This window comes from Rissa tridactyla, chromosome 3 (genome assembly GCF_028500815.1).
Source record: "Rissa tridactyla isolate bRisTri1 chromosome 3, bRisTri1.patW.cur.20221130, whole genome shotgun sequence".
NCBI lineage: Eukaryota > Metazoa > Chordata > Aves > Charadriiformes > Laridae > Rissa > Rissa tridactyla.
In genome coordinates this window covers 9,404,204-9,425,719 of record NC_071468.1, presented here as the reverse complement: position 1 = coordinate 9,425,719, position 21,516 = coordinate 9,404,204, and the positions used below count along the sequence as shown (strand labels likewise).

General features: G+C 42.3%; 1 protein-coding gene across 1 annotated transcript in view; it reads left to right on the top strand.

Moving 5' to 3' along the window:
• The window catches only part of CFAP61 (cilia and flagella associated protein 61), a 118,538-nt gene that overhangs the window by 79,392 nt on the left and 17,630 nt on the right, over positions 1-21,516 (top strand). The window contains exons 20-23 of the mRNA XM_054195833.1: positions 3,214-3,506; positions 7,893-8,220; positions 8,730-8,821; positions 11,196-11,401. Of these exons, the coding sequence (XP_054051808.1) occupies positions 3,214-3,506; positions 7,893-8,220; positions 8,730-8,821; positions 11,196-11,401 (919 nt within the window). The remainder of the gene's footprint in view (positions 1-3,213; positions 3,507-7,892; positions 8,221-8,729; positions 8,822-11,195; positions 11,402-21,516) is intronic.

Here is a 21,516-nt window from a genome sequence, read left to right as displayed (position 1 = left end):
GATCTCTTTTCTTCTTATGATTTCGGGTGAATACATTTGCAGGTAAAATTGTTCCGTCCCTCTGGTCATTGAGGTTAACAGTAAAAATATGCTTTCCATCATTTCTGAGCATGTATAATCATGGGGCAATTCTTTTCTCTGACAGTTACAAAGAGATATGTTTATTTGGCAGCTACAAGTAGCCAAGCTGATATGACAAATAAAATAACCTTGTAGTCAAAGGGGAATAATAGAACATCTGTTAACAATTTTTATCATTCATATTCTCGGGCGCTAGGGCTCTGTGAGTGCTCTGTTTAGTGTTGCGGTGTGTCTCATGCAGTAAAACATGGTCCCAGTGAAATTAGTTTAGCCTATGAAATAATAAAATTTAGGTTGTAGGGGATGCTATCACTTGTAGTAGACATAAATGCCAATGCTGAGATAAACGTGTAAGTTAGTTGCATGAGGCACTCTTACCTGCTCATCACTGCTTACTCCAGTGCCATGAAGGAAAACAAATCCCGCCAAAAGTCAAGATCGAGCCAGTTATGTAGGAGAGTCAGCTGTTTTTCCAAATTCTGAGTGCAGTTACTGCTCTGTAGTCTGCGGGGAAGCCAGTGCCAGCTGCTGCTTGTGTCAATTAAAGGCCATTGCTGAAACACCTCTGATATTTCAACACTGACTTCTTCTTTAGTACATTCAATCCTACACTTTTCCTTCAATGCCAGACTACAAGTTATTTTCATAGAGCTCATAAAGAAGCTTCTGTCATAACATCCATCTTTTCCCTAACATAAGGAGGACACGGACCTGTTGGAGCAAGTCCGGAGGAGGGCCATGAAGATGATCAGAGGGCTGGAGCACCTCTACTGTGAAGACAGTCCGAGAGAGTTGGGGCGGTTCAGCCTGGAGAAGGCTCCATGGAGACCTTATAATGGCCTTCCAGTACTTAAAGGGCACCTATAGGAAAGATGGGGAGGGACTCCTTATCAGGGAGTGGAGCGATAGAACGAGGGGTAACGATTTCAAACTGAAAGAGGGGAGATTTAGATTAGATATTAGGAAGAAATTCTTTACGGTGAGGGTGGTGAGACCCTGGAACAGGTTGCCCAGGGAGGTTGTGGATGCCCCGTCCCTGGAAGTGTTCAAGACCAGGCTGGATGGGGCTTTGAGCAGCCTGGTCTAGTGGGAGGTGTCCCTGCCCAGGGCAGGGGGGGTGCAACTAGATGATCTTTAAGGTCCCTTCCATCCCGAACTATTCTGTGTTTCTCAAATGAGGCCCTATATCGTCTGTGTTATCCTTTAGCTTCAATCTGAGATTGGTCAAGCCTGGGATGGCCTGGGATTTGTGCACTGCCTTTCTTCAGGTTTACACACGTTACCTGGAAAAGCGACACTTGGGTGGTGTTAGCTGTTCTGCAGTTTCCTTTCTCCCAGCTCCATGCTGGAGTGTATGATGTCCTCTATCGCAAGGATGTTTGCATGTTAGCTTGTGGAGGTATGGCTCAGTTATTTCCTATTTCTGCCAGGGATTTCCCATCAAACAATAAATGCACCTGCTGACCAGCAAGTATGGGATATTAAATGCAATAGGAAGATGCATTTGATGCATCCTTGTGCTGATGGAGCACATTTTTGGCATACTGAAACACCCATCAGACCTAATGTGTAGAAGCTGATTTATTACTGAAGGTCACCCACAGAGCAGGTGTTCCTCCATCTACCTTGGCCTTGCAGCTCGAGCTAGTTGCTGGGGTGGTTGAACACAGCATAGACACAGAGCTGGTGGTTGTGGGCATGCTTCTGCTGCCTGCGCGGAGGAGCCCGTGAGCCTGGGCTTGATCCTCCTTTGCTCAGGCAGGAGCTTGGCTGCGGCCCTCGTAGCAAAGTGTGCTTAGCCACCAGGAAAGGAGCTCCCAGTCTGTCCTACAAGAGCTGTGCCATTTAGCATGGATTACTTGAAGGCTTAGTGGATCACAGAGCAAAAAAAATGATTCCTGTTCCAAGCAGGGGGACAGAGAGAACAGCGAGGAGAGGAGCACGTTTCAGTCTCTGCTCAGAGGAATGTTTACGTGTTTAAACCATCCTTAGATAAAACACACAGATGCTCTGATGCATCCCACCCCTGCCTCCCTTGTTGCCAGGAGGGGTGTAGCCATTAGGCTGGAGAGTCACATCGTGCTCACACAGAACCTGCTTCCCTCACATCCTCACATATTTGCTCTCAGCTTTAACTATGCGGTTCGAAGTGGCACCACTTCAGTAAGAATTTGCAAGACCCTACGCTACAGGCTGCAGCTTTGTCGTTAAGAGCACTCCCCTAGAAGGTGGGAGACGTGGGTTTGAATCGGAGCTCCCTTCACCCAGTGGGTGGAAAGATGGAGCTGTTTTAAATAGTGGTTTCTGCTCTAGTGACGATACACTGCAAAAGGAGCAGCGACATCCAAACACTGTTTTCATACCAGCTGATCAGAAATGTCTGTCTCAAGCTTGCTGATTTCTAGGCAGTGTGCAAGGACGGAGGTTCGGAGCATGTACTTGAGGCATTTAGGTTTTGGGCATTCTCTGATGTGCACGGGGGGGAGGCAGCTGTCTTCAAAGAGCAGTGCAGAGCTGCCAGCCGCTGCCTGTCAGTGCATCGGCCGCCTGTGCCCCTCAGCGGGGCAGTTCGGTGACACAAGCCGGCAGATAGGAAGCAGCAGGCACAGGGCTCCGTCTGCAGGGGTGTCTCCATTGTCTGGAGATTAGGCTTTTGCGGAAGGAAGCGGCAGCGCTGGTGACCTCCCATATTGCACAATGGCTTGTTTTCTGCAACTTTGTCTTTCCACAGTTTGTGGTTTTCTTCTGCATGATGCATTTAATTTGCTCCTGTCTCCCTCCCCCCGGTAAATCCTTTGAATGAGAAAAATTGAGGAGGGAGAGAACAAATTAAAAACAGGGTGGGGTTTTTTTTTTCCCCCTAGAGGATCTTCAATCAAAATTATTTCAAATTATGGGGTCAGAATGAATGTCATACTTCTATGTTAAGTACTTGCCTACTTTGTGGGATGTTTTGTACAGATTCTTCACTAAATTATCTTAGCTACTGTTGCTAGGTAACATTGTTTGCTTCATAGCATCAGAGAAATAAGAGGGTCAAAGAGAGCAATTTCGTGTTATTATCATCTGAGTTATACTAATAAGGTTTTCATTGTACGTCTTAGAAATTTTTCCCCCTTTTTTTCCCCTTAGGGAACGTCATTGTCTATGGGAATACAATTGACATTTACACCACGGTAGAAACCCTCTTATCTCTTGGAATTGATGGTTCTCGCATACATCTCGTACAGCCTCCACTCAGCTCAAATGTTACTTGCCTTAACAACAACGAAATCGAAAGTGCTGTTCGGGAGGCACTGTCAAAGGCTGGCGTGTCTGTTTATTATGACAGTATCCTGGCACAGTGGAACGAAGGCGACGACCCGGACCTTATCACATGTGCCGCTTTCACTACTAATAGAAAACCGTTAAAATTGCAGTGTTCAGTAAGTATATGCTTTCATTGTGTTTCTTTCAGTCTGTTTTTTAAGACAAAGACCATCAAATTCAGATTGTCCCTCATTGGTTTATCTATTTTCTCATTGTCTCTAGAAGATTGAACATTCGCTTGTTAGTCTAAAGGATTGTTTTTTAAAAATCCCAATAAAACCATTGTTAATGCCTTGAGTGATTTGGATTAAAATGTGTTTTAGTCACCTGACTCACAAATAGTTGTTCACTGCTGAGTGACAAATACTCTTAATTCATTTTCTAAATAATTCCAGAATTCCTTTTATTATTTAAATGCAGACATTAACTCCTGTCTATAGTTATGTGCATTTGATTAAGATTTGATTAAGTCATAGGAGAAGCCAATAATGTCGGGATAGAGAGGCCTACTACATAACTTAATGAAAATATATTTTTAAATAGATTTTTCTCCTTCTACATTAATGACTGCATTCTTGTTTATGTGTAGTATCAATATCTAAGTAATTTTATATGCACATTCACAGGTATGGCCCCACTGAGATGTGGGACAGGTTTTAGCCTTTCCTAATGGGCAGAATAGTTCTGTTTTTCTTTATTGGGCTAATCCACGTGAGTGAGCACTTCTAGTAGAGTCACTTCAACACGTGCATCTGTAGGAAGCTGTATGGCCCCCTCAACACATCCCGCTGCAGGCATGCGTCTTTTTCCAGCAAGTCTGGTGTAATTCTGGAAAGGAAGAGCCACGTGCCTCCCTCGGAGAGCTCCCCAGGAGTCCATGGTCCCTGCCACCTCCCCTGCGCTGTAAAGCTCTAAGTCATTGGTTTTCCTGACCCTTTTCTGTTTAATGTATGGATAGTTAAGCCCTTCCTTATGGAGGTGAAGACCTTGCATAACACTTCTGTCTACTAGCAGTGTCCTGACTTTGGTCCCCATATCCGTTGTGATGTTCCTTCCACTCTCTCCTCATATGCAGCTCTGCAGTTTCTCTCCTCTTTGCCTGAAATCCTTCTATTTTTATCCTTCTTCCACAGGGTGGAAGTGGTTCTTGTTCTTGCAACTTCATATCTATTCACCACCTCCCCATGGCGCCCCCCGCCACCTTTTCCCCACCACCTCGCCTGTGTGGCCTGTGCCATTCCTTCGCGACCCCCATTTCCTCATGGTTTGTTTCTCTTGCCCTTTTGTGCCCCCCTTACCATCCTTCCTCCAGCCATGGTTCTTCCCTCTTGAGGTCTCTCTTACCCAGCCTCTAAGATGAGAGACGTCAATTATTTGTGATGTCAGGGGCTTTATGTTCTCCAAAACCAGTTCAGCTGTCTTGCGTGGCTCCTGTATCTGCTTTTAGCCACCTGGGAGGACAGGCTCAGAGGAGGACAGGGCTCTGGAGAGCAGCCTTCGCCAGGAAGGCAGCTGGGTTTGCAAGGGAGCAGGCTGTGCAGGAATCAGCACTGCAGCAGCTCTGGGCCTTTTGGGATTTGAGCCAATATCAACTGTTGATTGGCAGTTCTTAGGGGCTTAATTTGTTGAGTCCTGCAGGATGAAAACAACGGGAGAAAATCTCCTCTTTTCCTAAAGCGGCAGTCTCCCTCCCTCCCTCCCTCCCCTCCTGGGCTGACAGATGGCTCCCAGCCTGGAGGTTGCAGCCGTCCCCTCCCCTCCCCTCTGGTGACACCGTCCTGCCTGTCAGCCGGCAGGACGTGGGGCTGTGTGGTCCCCTTGCCTTCCCGGGCAGAGCTTCCCTGATTTTGGATGTACTAGGTGGTTAGAATTCCCTTAACTGCAGATATTTCATTACTTGTTTTATATACGAACAACCCCAGAGGCTCTGACTCTGCTGTCACATCTCTGCCATACCAGTGTGGCTTAAATTTCCAGCTCCCTTTGCTTCCCATGCCTTTTCTTCCTTCTGGCTCATCCAGCCGGTCATGAGCATCTGACGCTTGCTCTTCATCCACAGGAAAGCTCTTTGGTGGTGTAATTGGGTAATACTTTACTCGGGTCACAACCGTGTCCTCCCTGAGGCTGACACTAAGGGAAGGGCGTATTACTGATGTTAGTTTGCCCTGATACAGTTATGTCTCGGTCTGTTCAAGATGAAGGCAGCAAGATAATGCATACTTGTCTGATAACTTTTCACCCTTTCCTCAGCCTGTACAGTAATATTTCTTGATGATGGGCAGCAACATTCAGCTTGTCGTCTAATCATTTTAAAAGCTGAGGGCACTGATGAAAGAGAAAGCTCTTTATAAAAGCTCCGGAGCTTCACAAACTATATTGTAACAATGAGACGGTCAGTCTTCATCTGTACCCTTTGCAGACAATGATCTCGTTTAAAACACCTCTCAACCTTGTCATTCTTATTGCTTTTAACCCTCAACGTCCAGTGTGCGCTCTTGTTTTACTTTATTTTTGGGACCTTTGTTCTGCCAGCTTTCAGTTTATCCCCGCCGTTTATACGAGCCGCTGCTCGTAGTTGTAGCTTCCCCGGCTTCTGCTGCCTGCGGCGCTCTGACAGAGGGGAGGGACTGGGGCAGGGACCGTTCTGTGCCTGTGCCCTCCAGTTCCTGACCCAGCCTCGCTTACTTGCTCCTCATTTCTCATCTTTCAGAACTGAGACACCTCCAGTTGATGTGAGTTTTGCCTTCCCCGGCGCCTCTCTTCGCTTCATCTGAATAGGCGCTTTCCTTGGTGAGCACATTTTTATGTTCCAGATTTCAGATGGGCTTCTGCCTCTTTAAAGTCACTTTTAGGCAACGTAGAAAACCAAATGAAACACACATATCAAGTGAAATGTCAGATGTGCGCGATTCTAAATCGATACAAAAGCTCCTCTCTGCTAATCAATGCGCGGAGTCTGTGCGGAGCGTGTAGACAAAAGACAAGGGCTGTGGCGGGACCCTGCAGTCCTTGCTCTCGCGCTGCGCTGGATTTCAAAGCGGCTCTTCAGGCATCCAGCACGTTTTGCATGACGTGCTGTGTGCACATCTGTTCCAAACCGATGCCTAACGCGTAGGACGAATCAGTGGCCACTTCCAGCACCGCCTGCTTTGTAGTGCTTGTCGCCGTGGTGCTGCCTCAGCTCTTATTTTGGGGAGATGAAGTCTGATCTGCTTCCTCATGTCCCAGGAGAGGGACTGTGCAGGTGCCACAAGAAGACAAAAGAAGGGAATTATCACTAGCTTTTTTCTTTGAGACTTAGAGGAGGAATTTAAGGATTTAGGGTGATTTTCTTTCAATGCCCTTGAAATCTTCCTGTGGGGAAGATGAGCTCATGGCTTCAGTAGATGCTGGTCCCAAGATAAATCCCCACCTCAGGGCCAGTTTCTGTAAGGAACAGTAAGACAGCACAGGTAGTGTTTTCAAAGAATGGAAAGCACACCTTTTTTCAGTCCCACAAACCAAATCACAGTGAATATGTATATTCACATAGTGTACAGGTATCTGCTGTGCTCGTTACCAGATTCACTAACAGACTGCCAAATGTACCAAGTACTTAAAGACACAGCCTCCTCTGGGCTGCCCTGGATGGTCTAGGTGGATCTAGACCTCTGCCCTGTCTCTGAGAGTGATCGGCCCCAGCCACTGCAGGCCCAGTAGTCCCAAGCACTAAGAAAATACAGATCAGTCTGCCTCCTAAAGTAAGTATTATCCAGATCTGACATAGCTAGAGGTGTGTTTCAGTCCTGACAAGTTTGGATGTGTTTTCCAAAATCTGTGTCACTATCAAGTATAATAAATCTGAATGCTTTCCTTTTCATGTAAATATCTGGTTGTCATTTATACCTCTCACAAATGTCCTGGCCTCCACAGCTTCCACTGGCTTCCTTCTGCTGCTGCAGTTTGAATGAGGGTGGCATTCCCTCTGAACAGTTTGAATTTCCTGTCTTTCTGTTTCATTGAACATCCCTCTGCTGGTAGCCATAGTAACACAGTTTGGTAAACAGGCACAACGGTTGAAAAAATATCTGTAATATACAGTTATCCCACTACAGTGCAAAGTAAATTGTACTTCTCCATTACTTTTTTTTTTTCAGCTTGGCTTGAGCATTTGAAAGAAGAAAGCCAACTTCATAAAGAGTTCAAGCCTCTTTCACATGCTTATACTAGCACAGAAAATACGCAGTTCCACTCAGTTAATATTAGAGTTTTTAAAACAAAACTCATCTCATAACCAGAAGTAGATGAGTATAGTAATTCTCCCCTCAGCTGTCTTTGTTTTACTTTTAGTAGCTGTAAATACTGGATCAGAAGGATTTAGCTATGTATAAAAAATCATACTTTATTTCATGTTCTTGTTTATTAAAATAAATAACATTCAGAACAAAGTGTAGGTTTTGATTTATGAAATTAGCCAGTAACCATTGCACAATAACCTACGCTTATTTACATCTCTTTTTTAGGCATTTTTTAGCTTTGCCTACAGGACGGTGGATTATGAAACCTTTAAGGCGATTAATGATGCTTGCCTTGTTTTTGATGGAAGACTTGTGATCGATAACGAATTCCGTACTAATGATGTCAGTATCAGGGCTGCAGGTCCTTTAACAAAGTACTCCAGGAGATATTGTGTAGGTGAATGGACACACGGCAACTTCAATTCAAAAGAGGTTGGCTGTGAGCTTGCTGCATCTATGCTGAATCTCTTTGATCCAACCCGTCAGCCCTTTTCTAAGCCACCAGAAGGCACAGATAGATTCATCCCCATATACAAAAGCTGTATAATTAAAGGTACGTCAACATGGATTTCTGTCATACTTTCATACCCTCTTTAGCATTTTTGCTGTTATATAACAAGAGTAGTTCCATCTCACCTAAGGTGCCATCTAATGGCAGCAGAGTCCTCAGAGCTCCTTATATAGTCAGTGGAGAGAGGTGAGTTGCAATAAAAGCTTACGCTGTAGATTTTTGCTAATAACAGACCAAGTTGCGCTTTCGTTTATATTGCAGTAAATACAGAGTGTTTCCAGTGAAACTCAGTGTCTTTATTCCAAGTTCAAGATCAATGAAACTACAATCAGGACTTTTCAATGTGTGGCCACTGCACCAATATGTGTAAGAGTACCACAAAAAAGTTTATAAGATGAAGTCCACCAAAAAAAAATAAGTTCTTTGTTTTCTTTTTAGAGCCACTTGGTAAACGACGACAACAACAAAAGAGATTATGGGAGAAGGAGGGCAAGCAAATACTTTTTCTTCTTTGTTTATGATTTAATAAATCTCACTTTCATGTATGGCAGGAGGTGTTCTTCCTGGAGGTTATAATTACTTGCATATTTCCAAACCAGAAATCCCTGCCTGCTCGGACTTAGAACTTGCACCGTGTGATCATGTGAGTTACATTATTTAACTTTTCTTTGTTTCATCTTCCATTTCAAAAGATGTTCCATACTTTCTGATACTTGGCCTTCTCAAAAGCCACACAATTCCTATAAAGAGGACATAGGATAGTATTAGCTGGATTTCACTAAAATATACTTTCAGCCTTAGCGCTTAACCTCTTTCCTTCCTGGAATAAGGCGTTATAAATGCATGATAAAACTTTGCAGTCTATCAGTGAAATTCAGTTGATTTCTAGACTAGTAGGAAAAGAATGTATTCTGGAAGGGATGTGCCATACTTGAAAATAGCTCGTGTTGCAACCATGAAAGTCATCTTTGAACAGGAAAGAGGAATGCCCTTTGCACAGTTGGGCTACATAGGAGATTGTCCCATGATACAAACATGGAGATGTTTCTCGTGCTGGAGAACCTGTCTTGTGAAACAAGAAAAGGACTAGGTTCGTTATTTCAAAGCCAGAGAGGACCATCCATGTAGGCAAGCTCCCGTTTCATACAGATTATACATTTTTCCTCAGGGATTTCTGCATCAAGCCCGCTCTTGTAGCTGATGTGAAGAGTGGCTTTTAAAAGACTACTTCAGTGCTGATTTTAAAACGTGGACAGCAATAGTCTATAGAAAGAAATAATTTTTTTTTTTTAAAAAAAGGAATCCATGCTTTAGGGCGAGGAATCAAAGCATGGCTCACCTTGTTTTCCAGCTTTGCAGATGCAGGATGAGCTGTCCAAAGCAGCATGTACTGAGAAGCAGAAAGGTTTATCAGAGAGAGAAAAATTGGTTTTGTCACTCCAAATTGCTAGAACATGATTAGAATTCTTTTGCTGCAGCTTTGATTACCTGCTGTCTGAAAAGGCAACATCTTTAAAGCCACTCCAGAAACTTCATGTAAATCCTAAAAGAATTTCCTAAGAAAGAAGTAAGAGAAGCTAGTGAAATCTATTAGCTGAGAGATGTGGAAGTAACAAAGGTTACTGTAGCCTAGCAACAGGTTTTAGAAATATATAAAACTGGAACATGAATACAGCTTTAAAAAATAGCTTCAAGCTATTTGATCATCCCACTGCAATGCAAGGTTTGAAACAAATTTTTACATTTTTGTCTTTCATTAAGTGATTGATTTAACTAGCTGAAACTAAACGATATAGTTTGAGCATCAGTATCCAACGTTGTTGTTCTTTTATTGATAGTAGAGTTGGTGTTAGCAACGCTTGGCAGCCCCTGTTCAAATTAGTAAGAGGGAGTCACTGAGAGCAATTCTAAATCATGCATATGCGTATGTGTTTGTGTGTGTACATATATACACGCATATACATACGCATATGCATGTCATGTAAGTATACGCATTTTTATTTTTTTTAAGGCAATAGTAATTAATCATTTAAAAGTCTAGAACATAGCCTGAAGGAAATGTTCTAAGAGATCAAACCCAGCCTCCTGCAGTTGCAGGCAACCATCTAGTACATAATGCCATTTATAAAATTTAGAAGTTTGGTTTAGAACTGAACCAGGGTCATTCTTGGTATTTCTTTCCTTGTTGGAAGGCTGTTCCAACACATCACAACTTTGACTACTGGAAAAGTTCTATGCAAAGCCAAAAATGCTTAATTGGTATGTGATAAAGCTTTGAGTTGTAACATCGAAGTTTGCTTGTAACTGATTAATGTGTTAGCATCAACCCTCTGCCTGCAATCGTATAGCTTCTACGATGTGCCATAAGTTTGGACTCTGCAGATACGCTGTTTGTATATACATACAGAAAAAAATATATACGTATAGGTATAAATCTGGAGAGAGAGTAAAAGTATACCAGTGTATTCTTCATTCATCAGGACGGTATCCTGCAGTAAATTATGATATGCCATATGTATGCGATAATATGGACTCTGCATAAAAAATTGGGATGAATAGATTCCAATTCAGTTGCCTAAACAGAGGCATCTAGTGTTGTTTGGGATGCCTCAGGGCATCTCTCCTGACCTCCAGCTGCTGTTCCAGGAGGTCACAGGTCTCCCATGGATCCTGTGTCATAACTGCCAGCCCAGTTCGGATGGCCCAGATACCCTTGGGTGTCCAAATGTCACTCGGGATTGGGCAAGCAAAGCCCATGCTGCACACGCAGTTGTACGCTGCAGAGTTTTGTGTGCGTTGTTAATGAAGGTCTAAACCACGCAGAAAATCTTTGTGTCCAAACCCTAGGAAAGTGCTGTGTTGTATAAACTATGTTACTATGTTCTTGTTGTTAAAATCCACAACCCTTTTTTTTAGAAATGTTAAATATCAGCTAGGAAACCCTAGCTGATCCTGTATGTATGCCAAGTCGGGTGTTCGTTCCATCTCTCCAGCTTTCCTTGTATTTTCTGTTCCAGGGGATGGAGATTATAACCGGAGAGGCAAGACATGGGAATTATTTCAGGATGCGTACCAACAAACATAGTATGGTAGAAAGCATCACCTGCTTTTCAAAGGAACCCTTTCCTGTCTCCAACTACATTTGCTTGTATGGACAACACGAACGTCTTCTTAATGATCTTTATTATCGCTGGAATGAAGGACAGATTACAGATCTTTACAGGTAAGATAAACTCAACATTGTGCATAAAATCTACATTCTGGCAGAATTTTAGTTTTATTTTATTACGGTCTGTCTTCTGTCTGTTTTCCCTTAGAACGAAAGATAGATTTTTTTAAAAAATATTTTCCATTCTTTGGCAAAATTTATCAGTGGTAATGCAAGCCCTGAAGACCTTCCTGGAAAGAGCGGTGTGTCTGAGATTTATTTAGAGAAGGAGCAGTGGTTTACTTAACCATCTTTCACCTGAAAGAGCATTTCAGTGTCTCTATAATTTTTGCTTAGAATATTCAGTAGGTTTAACTAATTAAGCTGAACCTGAACAATCCCTTTTTACTGAAGATTCATATGTGGAAGTCACTTTTAAAAGTCAGTATTTTTGTCACTTTGAATCAAACTTTTAAGCCGAAAGTTTCTAGGGAGATTTTAAATCACTCATGATGATAGTCACACTCAACAACTTTTCCGCTTACCTGGTTATTAAAAGAAAACCTAAAGTTTATACTCTAGACTGTGTGTTAAGGGAGTTATTTTAACTTAATTTTATAGCTGGAGGCTACATCAGGACTCTGCGTATTTACTGGAGGTTCCCCATCCAACTTGCAGGACTTCTCCCACCACTTTGCACTTTGCAGCAGTCAAACAGGCCTTGCAGATTTTCAGAGGTGCTCCCCTCTGCCTGCTGTGCCCAAGCAAGCGCGGGGCGCTCCTGGGGACAAGGTGTTCCAAAGCAAGGACTGAGGTTCTCTCAAGTGGTGGGAGAGGCTAAAGCGCCTGGCTATTTCTATCCAAGATTTATGTGCTGTCTCCCCTGAGAGAATTTTTCATTGCTTTTGGAAATGCAAACTTAATTAAAGGAGTTATTATGGAGAGAGGACTATCTGAAAAAATGCGATCTACCATATCTTTAATCTTCTGCTACTCCTCCAGGATTTCGTATCTTAAAAAATTACCTGGCCTAAAAACTCAAATTTGTTTTATTCCTTATGCCTCAGTGAAAACAAGTGCTTTGGAGGTCAAGCTTGATTAAAAAAAAAATAAAAAACATCCAAAGAAAGAAACAAAAAAAACCCCAAACCCCCAACCAACTAACAACAAAAACAAAACGTGCCCCCCCCCACCCCGACACCCAAACCCAGTAAAACCCAAAACCAAAAAAAAAAACCCAGCCTTGAATTTCATTCATGGGGTAGAATTCTTTGAGCATGTAATTGAAACAGGAGGTAAAGAAGAAATTGCTGATACATCTTATTTTGATTTTCCTTTTAAAAAAACCCTCACAAGTGGTGCCTTGGGATCCTAAATTGTCACAGATAGAGAAGTGAAGTACCACATTACAGAAGCTGGTTTAGAGACAGAAAGCCAAGCACAGGAACAAATAGTAAATTTTTATGATGATACAAAGCTGATAGTGGTGCCTTAAAAGTCTCCAGATCTGATTGTGCTATATTTATAACTGATTTGAAGAAAGGCATAAATGGTAGCAGAATTTTCAGATTAAACAATGTTATTTAGTTAACAGTTTGTAAAAGTTTGTTGTAAAGGACGTGCTGTGGTCCAAAATAAACTTTGCGTGATAATAGCAATCTACTGGTTTGAAATTCTGTAGGAACGAAGCACCTTGAGACAGGGACTTAAGAGCCTCTGAATTCCTGTACCTCTTTCTCTACCTTTTGCACTTCTGCTGGTTCAGTGTCAAAAAGCTCCACCAGAATATGGATAAGGCATTGTACGCTGCTAAGGACAGAGAAATGAGAATGCCTGCTGAAATCAGGGAGGAGGGGGGATCCAGCCAAGCCCTTCAGTTAATGACAAAAGATCGGTTTGTATGCCGTGTTTTGAGAATAGTGGTATCAGCTGCCGTCTCAAAGGGTGAACTCCCCTGAAAAGGACTCAGGGCTTCACTGGGACTGGATGTGCAGCTCTCACAATTCTTCTGATGTGTTTTGCAGTCCTCTTCCTGCACTCTCTCCTCATTGTAAATATTACAGAGTCTAGCTCCTCATTTTTTTCCTTCTTGTCTTGTACTGAAAGGTGGGATGAACCCAAACTTCAACTGTGGGGTTTAAAAGCTTCTTGGTCAAAAATGCTTCTTTACAAATTTCGCTTCAGGAGACCTTTATATGCCTCTGCTGAGAGGAGTGTGAAACTTGCTAATTATTGCTGCTGCAGGGATTGATTTTGATTTATAGAAAATGTTGGTTTTGTTTTACAAGAGAGGAATGGCACACAGGAAATGTAAAGTTCACATGAGCGGTATATTGTCAATAGGTGTTACGCGGAAACTAAAGGAGGATGACACAATTGTATGAGATATGGGCTAAGACGACAGATAATTTTCTTTCTTGTCACAGCTGATGCTGATCAGCTAATACATTTTGCGCACTGAAAGAAACTCAATATTCAGGTTGTGGCAAGGTATCATCAGTCTTTTTCATGGTGTTACAATATGCAAACACAGCTGTGACCTAATCTTTTCTATGAACCACAAATATTGCCAGACACTTACGCCTTTGTTGTTTGCCCAGATGCGGTTACAGTGTCAGTTGTTATATGTACTAGCAAGTTTCACACCAGTATTGACATCTGGAAGAATAAATCATCTTGCTTTGGGATTTGTGCCTGCAACACAGGTAGCAGCATTTTCCTGACCTTGACAAAACCAGCATTTATTCCCTTTCTCTCTGTTGCTGCATGTGGGGCATGTAGCCTGGCGCAAGGACCTAAGAGCAGCTGCACTTACCTGCACTCTTGATAGCTTGATTTTGAAGAGATGAGACATTAACTTTCTGAACAGCCAGGTTATTTCTTCATGAGAGAAATTAATAATGTATTAGCCTCCTTTGCTCTCATGATCGTGATAGGACCTCCACACAGTGCACAAGCTGATCGGGGGATTAAAAGTAAGATCAAGTTCTAAACATCTACAGAGATTTTAAGACTCTCAGGAGAAATGAAGATCCCAGTGATGATCTGTTAATAGGATGAGTCAGGCCAGTCAACATTGTAAGAGTAAGAAGTGCAACTTTATCTGATGGCAGCATATACACTCATTGGGGGAGTCATCAGCTCCTGCAAGACTGCTTCTATCTTAACTGATCTTTGCTTACCAGGATCTGAAGTTGTGCAAGGTCAGGGTCCTCCCCCATCCACGTACTCACGGGCACCACGACCTGCGTGTCCGGGTGGTCTGGCCAGGATCACGAGTGGGCCACGCAGAGGGACACCACTTATCAGGTCCTCATCTCATCTCTTGAGCTCTTCTTAATTAGTGATGATGAACTACTTTTGGACTTGTCTTTTACAGCGTTTAGATGTGGATGTTGTTTGGGATCTTTTGCCTCATTATTTTATCTCACCCCTCATTAGCCCATGGCAAAATTCCTGAATTACAGTTGCCAGGTTTTTATCATCTGGTTATTTTATTGCCTCCACTCCTGGTTTTCATCTTCTTTATACCTTATCTTTAGATAGGTTTGTTCCTTCTCTTCTTGCTATTTGGTCATTTGAATGAAATAACATATGTTGCTCCGTAGCAATTAACATATGCTGTTCTTTAATCCTTGCTCGCTTGTTTCTTACAGTGCTTTCACACGTGTGCATGCACACACACATACATTTCCATTCATATCGGTCTTGATATTTCTGTTACAAACATCTGTACGGCGAGGAGGATGGATTCTCTAGCTAGTTTACAAGGTGGGAGACAGAAGAGCAACCCACTGCAGTAAACGAAAGTCCTTTTGCCAAGGCAGAGTGAAAGGACAGTGAGAAAAGGAAGAGACAGTGAGAAGAGGAGGCAAACTGCCTGTAATCTCCACCTAACAGTCCCAGCACAAAGCAAACTGGCACGGGAAATTGCTTCTTTCAGGAGGAGGTGGAGCAATGGGAAAAGGCTGGCAATATAATGTAGTCTCATAATATATAATATCATCTCATATATACAATACATATACAGCCACATAATACAACGTTATATACAATGTACATATATATATATGTACAATATACAACAATATACAGTGTTAAAATCTAGCCATAAGAAGACTGACTCTTCGAAAACCATTAAACTCAGAAATGTTTTAGCATTTCTTGTGAGATGAAGATTGTCTTGAGGCTTTTATGTGGATAAAAAGCGGTGTCTGATCTTCTTTTGGCAAGGAATATGAAAATGCATTTGTTGATTTCTATGTGCGCGATAAAAAGAAGAAAAAATCTTTTGGGTGTTGTTCACATGGCCTGTAATGATCTCACATGACCGTGTGAATGCAAACCTGATATTAGGACCGAATTTCTCTCTTTGACTTTGAAAAAAAATCCTTTTAAACTAGTACACGTTACACTTACATCCACTTGCATTATCTTCTAGCAAGATGTGAAGTGCCCTTAGTGAAAAGAAAATGAGAAAATGTAGGCTGTGGAAAACGTTGTGGTTTGTTAGCTAAGCTTCTAAACTTGCTGGTTTGAAACATTAATTCCCCAATTCACTTCTTTATGCCTCTATTTTGGGGAAGGCCTTCCTATAAGGCAAAAAAGTACAATGTTTTAATCTTTTGGTCTGCGTTTAGATTTCCCAGCATGGCATCTAGTTCCAGGAATGGACACAGTGGAACAGCTGTCACCTGGGAGCTAATTTATTTCTGTGTAGCATGCAAATTATCTTTTAAATAATTAGAGACTGCACCTAGCAATGAATTTCCTCACTGATTTGCGTTCAGTATAAGGGCTGAAAGTTAACCCCATGATACCGGATTTCCTGACCGTAATGTGCCAGTGCCATTTTCAAATTAGCAATAACAACAGGCCCTCAAGATTCAGCTAACTTGAAGAAGTAACCCCTTCCGGTTGCGCACATGAAACTGCAGCTAATGGTAATAATGAGATAAATAACATTTCCTTTTGTTGAGAAAAAAGTTCCATTGATTTCAGTATGAGTTCGACATGATTAAAAGCTGCAGGACTTGACCCACAGCTAAATAAAAGATTGAAATCACTTCTCCCACCTCCTCCCTTCCCCCTACGGTAAATGTACTTTGTGGAGGAAGCCAAACAGGGTGGTGGGCATGCATCGCCCTACCCCTGGGGCAGGTCAGAGGGGTCCACCAGTGGCTGCTGCCCCAGCCTAGTCCCATGCCGGGGAAAGAAGCCCCTCGGCCTCTAGATTTGCAAGACCGACAGTCTGATGCCCCCAGTCACACTAATACTGATGATGTGTATTCAGACTGCTGCCCTTGAAGACTTTAAGTTCAGACATTTATCAGCCTAGCAAGCAGTAACCAAATGAGCCAGCATAAAATCATCTGACTATATTGCCACAATCACTTGGGTACCAAATGCCCTAGCGCACTTGAGAGTGTAAGCTTGTAGTGAGTTAGATGCTCCTCCTCCATATTACAGTATTTTCCCAGCTCACTGAAAGCCTCAGATGTTTTTGAATTAATTTTTTGTTTCAGGGAAACAATGCTTTCAGCTCTCACAGTTAAACCAGCCAGCACTGCATCTGATGGAACTAAAGAGTTTTAAAGTTCCTTTTCCATTCTCCTTCTTCAGCAGACAGGTACTATGGACATTTTTAAAGGAGGTCTTGGTGCAACTCTACCCCTGCACAGTTAAAAGAAATGCTCCTCAGAATGCCCAGCTGCCTTAGCTGGGATCCCAGTGATACAGATATTAATGCGATAACAACAGATATTAGGCTTTTTCCAAATATAATTGCCTATAGTTAAGCTTTTGCAGCCGTATTTGGGACTCACTTTCATAGGCGTGAGGTACTCCAGCTTAATTCAGAGTAGCGTCTGCGTGGGCTCAGTTCATTACTTAGCTAAACACGAATTTAAGAGCCAATGTTTTTGTTTCTACCTATGCAAACGACAGCTGAGGCAATAGGCTGTTAAGCCAGAAGATGACCACATCCAGTCAGACAGCTGTCTCTTCTGACTGCACCACAGTGGGATGCACTTCATCCCTCTGACTGTTTTATAGGATGCCAGGGTCTACTGGGCAAATTGTCAGGGCCTCGGACAGGCAGTATTTACTGACCAAGAAAAGTCTCATCCTCCCTTGTCATTGTGCTACAAGAAAAAGGCACCACTGCCATCAGTGATGATCGTCACCCTTCCATCTGCCTCGTGCCACCACGGTTGGTGTACTCACTCCATCTGTACTCACGCACACCATTACATTCCTGAGCAGAGAGGTCTTACAACGCAGTTGTCTGATGTCAGGGCAGGCAAAACCATAGGAACCAAAGACACAGTATCCTCAAGCCGAGGATTTTGTATACAAACCTTTTATGTCACCTGGAAATTCAACAGCATTACTCCCTAGATTTGGAATCCACTTCAAGGAAGGAGTTTCTGCAATTTTTATTAATTTCCCGTAAGGCTGCATCTCAAAAAGGCTCAACAGGAATTTGAGTGCCCAAGAGTGAGGCTCTTTCCAACAGGAAAAAGAAAGCAAATTCCAGTAGGTTTCATATCAAGTGTCCCCTGTACAACACTCCTTCCCTCGGAGGTCTCTGGTGCTCTCCTGAAAGCCTTCAAATTCTTTCCATTGCCGTAGCAGCAGATAAAAGAGGGGGGTGGGGAGAGAGCTCCGAAATACGTTTCTCTTTTATTTTTAAGCTTATAGATTTGTTACTGGTCATCAGTGCTCCATAATGCTTCACAGAGGAGGAACGGAACCAGTCAGTTACACCCTTTTGTATTCTCCTGAGATGAAGGCAACTGTAAGGCAGTTGCCAAGTTATGGAATGTATCCACAGAGCGGTGGAATCTCCCTCTGCTGCATCTTAAGTACAAAATGGATAATTAGAGGGGTCTCCTGATACTTGGCAACCAAATGGATGCTCACTGGCATCATGCCTTTAATATGAGATAGAAGTGCTTCATGTAGGCTTCATTTGGCATTAATGAAAACCAAATCTACTAACATAATGTATAAAAATCTGACCCACTAGTTTCTAGAATACTTAAGTAGCTTATTTATCAAATTAGGTGTGAGTGTTTGTTTTTTGGTTTTTTTTTTACTTGGGATTTTGTAATACTGTGTTAATGAACTTGTTTTCAGTCATGACTTACAGAAGATGCTGGTTGCGTGACATTAATGTGTCAGTAATACTGATGATGAAGCAAAGGAGTACCGCTGTTGCATGACAGCGAGTGCAGCAAAGGCAGCATCACTGGAGGAAAGGCACAGATTTGGGCTGACTGATGAAGTGTCCTGACAGAGGCAACATCATTATGCCAATCAGTTTCTAAAACGCGCCCTCTGAAATGTTGTGTTGCTCAGCCATCCCTTTCTCAAGTTTCTTCTTGTACCTATTTGCCAAATGTACTCTCTGTGTAATGCTGAAGTTAGTAAGATGCTGTACGTTAAGCACTTCTGGTATTTAACAGTTTGTAAAGCATGCTGATAGACTAAGGCATGGTGTAGCAATCAAAGTGTTTTGAATAACGTATATAACACAGACAATTTGTGTACCCTGTGTAGCGGTCTCAAGTAGCACCCTGAGGAGAATGAACTTGCCACCATTCATCGCGTGGTAGCAAAGCTCTTTGCAGCAAGGTGCAGGTGCACTCCGAGCGCCTCATCTCCATTGCAAGCTTTGGGCTTCTCCAGAGCTGGGGTTTATATGTCCACCAAGCTGCAAAGGTCAGTTTGGGGACTGGTGATATTAGCGGGCAGGTCCGTAGAGAGAAGCCCTTATTGGCAAACATTAACCAGAGGCTCTTTGGCAAGTAGGAGTTGGGAGCGTGGCGTATGACTCTGGCAATATCAATGCACGGGACAAAACGTACAGGGGATTTCACTGAAATGTAGTGACAAAGGAATTTTTTTTCCCAATGCCAGAATAGCAGATGGGATTCAGTGCTCGCGTATGAAAGGAACAAGCAACTTACACATGCATAGATGTGTGGCGATCCACCCCAGATGTCTGTTAGAAGATCTGTATTCACTGTGGTTAGCAAGGTGACATGAAAACAAGCTAGCGCCCCTTTTCCTGCATGCAGCCTGGCCGTGGTGGGTGCTGCTGCCCAAAAGGCTGAGCACCCGGAAAAAAATAAGGGATACTCTACACAAAGCGGCGCAGCTGCAACAGCAACAGGTACCGATAGGCAACAGGACACAAGGCCGCCAAACATGCAACAGAAATGCACGAAGAAAGTCAAAACTCTCTTTCACTAAGACGCTTTGGAAAATTCCACCCAGAAACTATAGAAGTGAATAGTATCACCGGGTGTTTCCTTAGCTGTTCTCTTCAAACCCTGACATTTTTGCTCACATCACATTTTTTCGTATTGGCTGTACAAACTAAATGCTCAAAAATAATTTGAGCAGTATGAACAAGATTTACTTATTTTAAAGTAGCCATTTAGATCTTTTCTACTTAGGCTCAATTCACACATCATAGTACTGTTTACATTAGGCTAAAAGTGATTTATTAAACAGGGTCATTTAATGAGAGTTTAAGCAGAAACACCACACTGGACTGTTTATTGATGCAACTCTAATAAATCTCACAATATAACAAATAAATTAGGAAAAAGAAGAACATTTTTTTCAGTATTATTTTAAAAAGGACTAGGTAAGGATGTAAATTTATTACTTACAGCCTGGATAATCAGCGATTATTTAAACATGAAATGCATGCTACATAGAAAAGCTGTTTTTAAACCAGACTTTCAAAAACGAAGAGTGATTGTTCATTAAGAGAAATACTAGAATGCACTGCTGTCTGGAATTTGCCGGATCCCATACCATTAGCACACCATGATTACATTTAAGGGATTCCACCTTAGGCTTTTGTTCATCATGCAGACGATGAGACTTATTTTCTGCAGGGATGAAAAAAACCAGAAAGGAAATGTGGCAGGTAGCGAGCATGGCTGAGAGGGACTAATGCTACTCAGTACACTTTACAGCCTAATTAGAGGAAAAATTGTGTGCTTTTTATGAAGAGAGAGACAGGATAAGGAAAGAGGAACACAGGAAGGGATATCAAAGCACTAACAGCTTTTTTGCTACCAGAATCAAATGCTAACCCCAAGGTGCACTGGTGAAGCTGTACTTACATCGCAAATCAATATAAATGGTAGACCCCTTTAGGTAGCTTTAGATTTCTGTATACTAATGTAGTTTTTAAGGAGCGGCTAACTTGCTAATGAAGAGCTACGTTACTAAGAAACCCCACGTCCAAATTAGTAAGTAAAGGCTAGTCAACGGAATCTTACCACATGAATTTGCAGTTGAACCTTGCTGATTCATATTAATAATTACGCAAACCATTATGAATGATTGAACTCTGAATTCATACACAAGCAATTGCAGAAAAGCAGTCATACCACCGCACGCAGCATATTTGTTGGGTTATGTGCATCAGATTTAATTTCCTTTTAATTGTTTTTCATAATACATTACATGTGAAATAGTACTACGTGAAAAAATGCAGTAAGCCTTATTTCAGGGTCAGCCATAGTTTGCTCATAAAAAGAGCAGACAGCAATGTTTCTCTATCAGTTGTAACGAGCACACAGTTTAGAAAATTTGATGAGCAGTTCAGTGAGAATCGGCTACACAACAACTCTTACTATCTAGTAAAATATCTAAACTTCACCAAATTCCAGTGCTGGAATAAGGGAGAATATGTCTCGAGGACACTTAGAATAGGAATGGACTGCAGTATCTCAACATGAAGCAAGTATTGCTAAGATCTGCTTTCTGATGGTGCCTCCAGGTAATGGCACTTTAATATAACATTTCCAGGATATTAAAAATGCAGAGACCAGAAATGATTATCAGTCATGATGGATAACTGCACTTGCAAAGTGAAGACGCTGCCAAGCAATACATAGCGTAAACCATGACCCGCATGCCCCTCGCAGTCAGCAGGTCTCTGCAGTAGCCCCAGGGAGGTTTTGGACTGGGCCCAGTATTGTCCTCCACAAGGTCTGGGTTCAGTGGTCATTTTTCTTGAGCAAGAACTGCAAGATCAGTTGCGTTGCACTATGTTTTGCTACAGCAGCTACAGAAAAAAGAGTTTTGTAAACCACAGGTTTTTAACTAATTGTCTTCCAAAGAAAAGACATTGTGGGTTCGGTCATAGTTCTGTCAAAAGT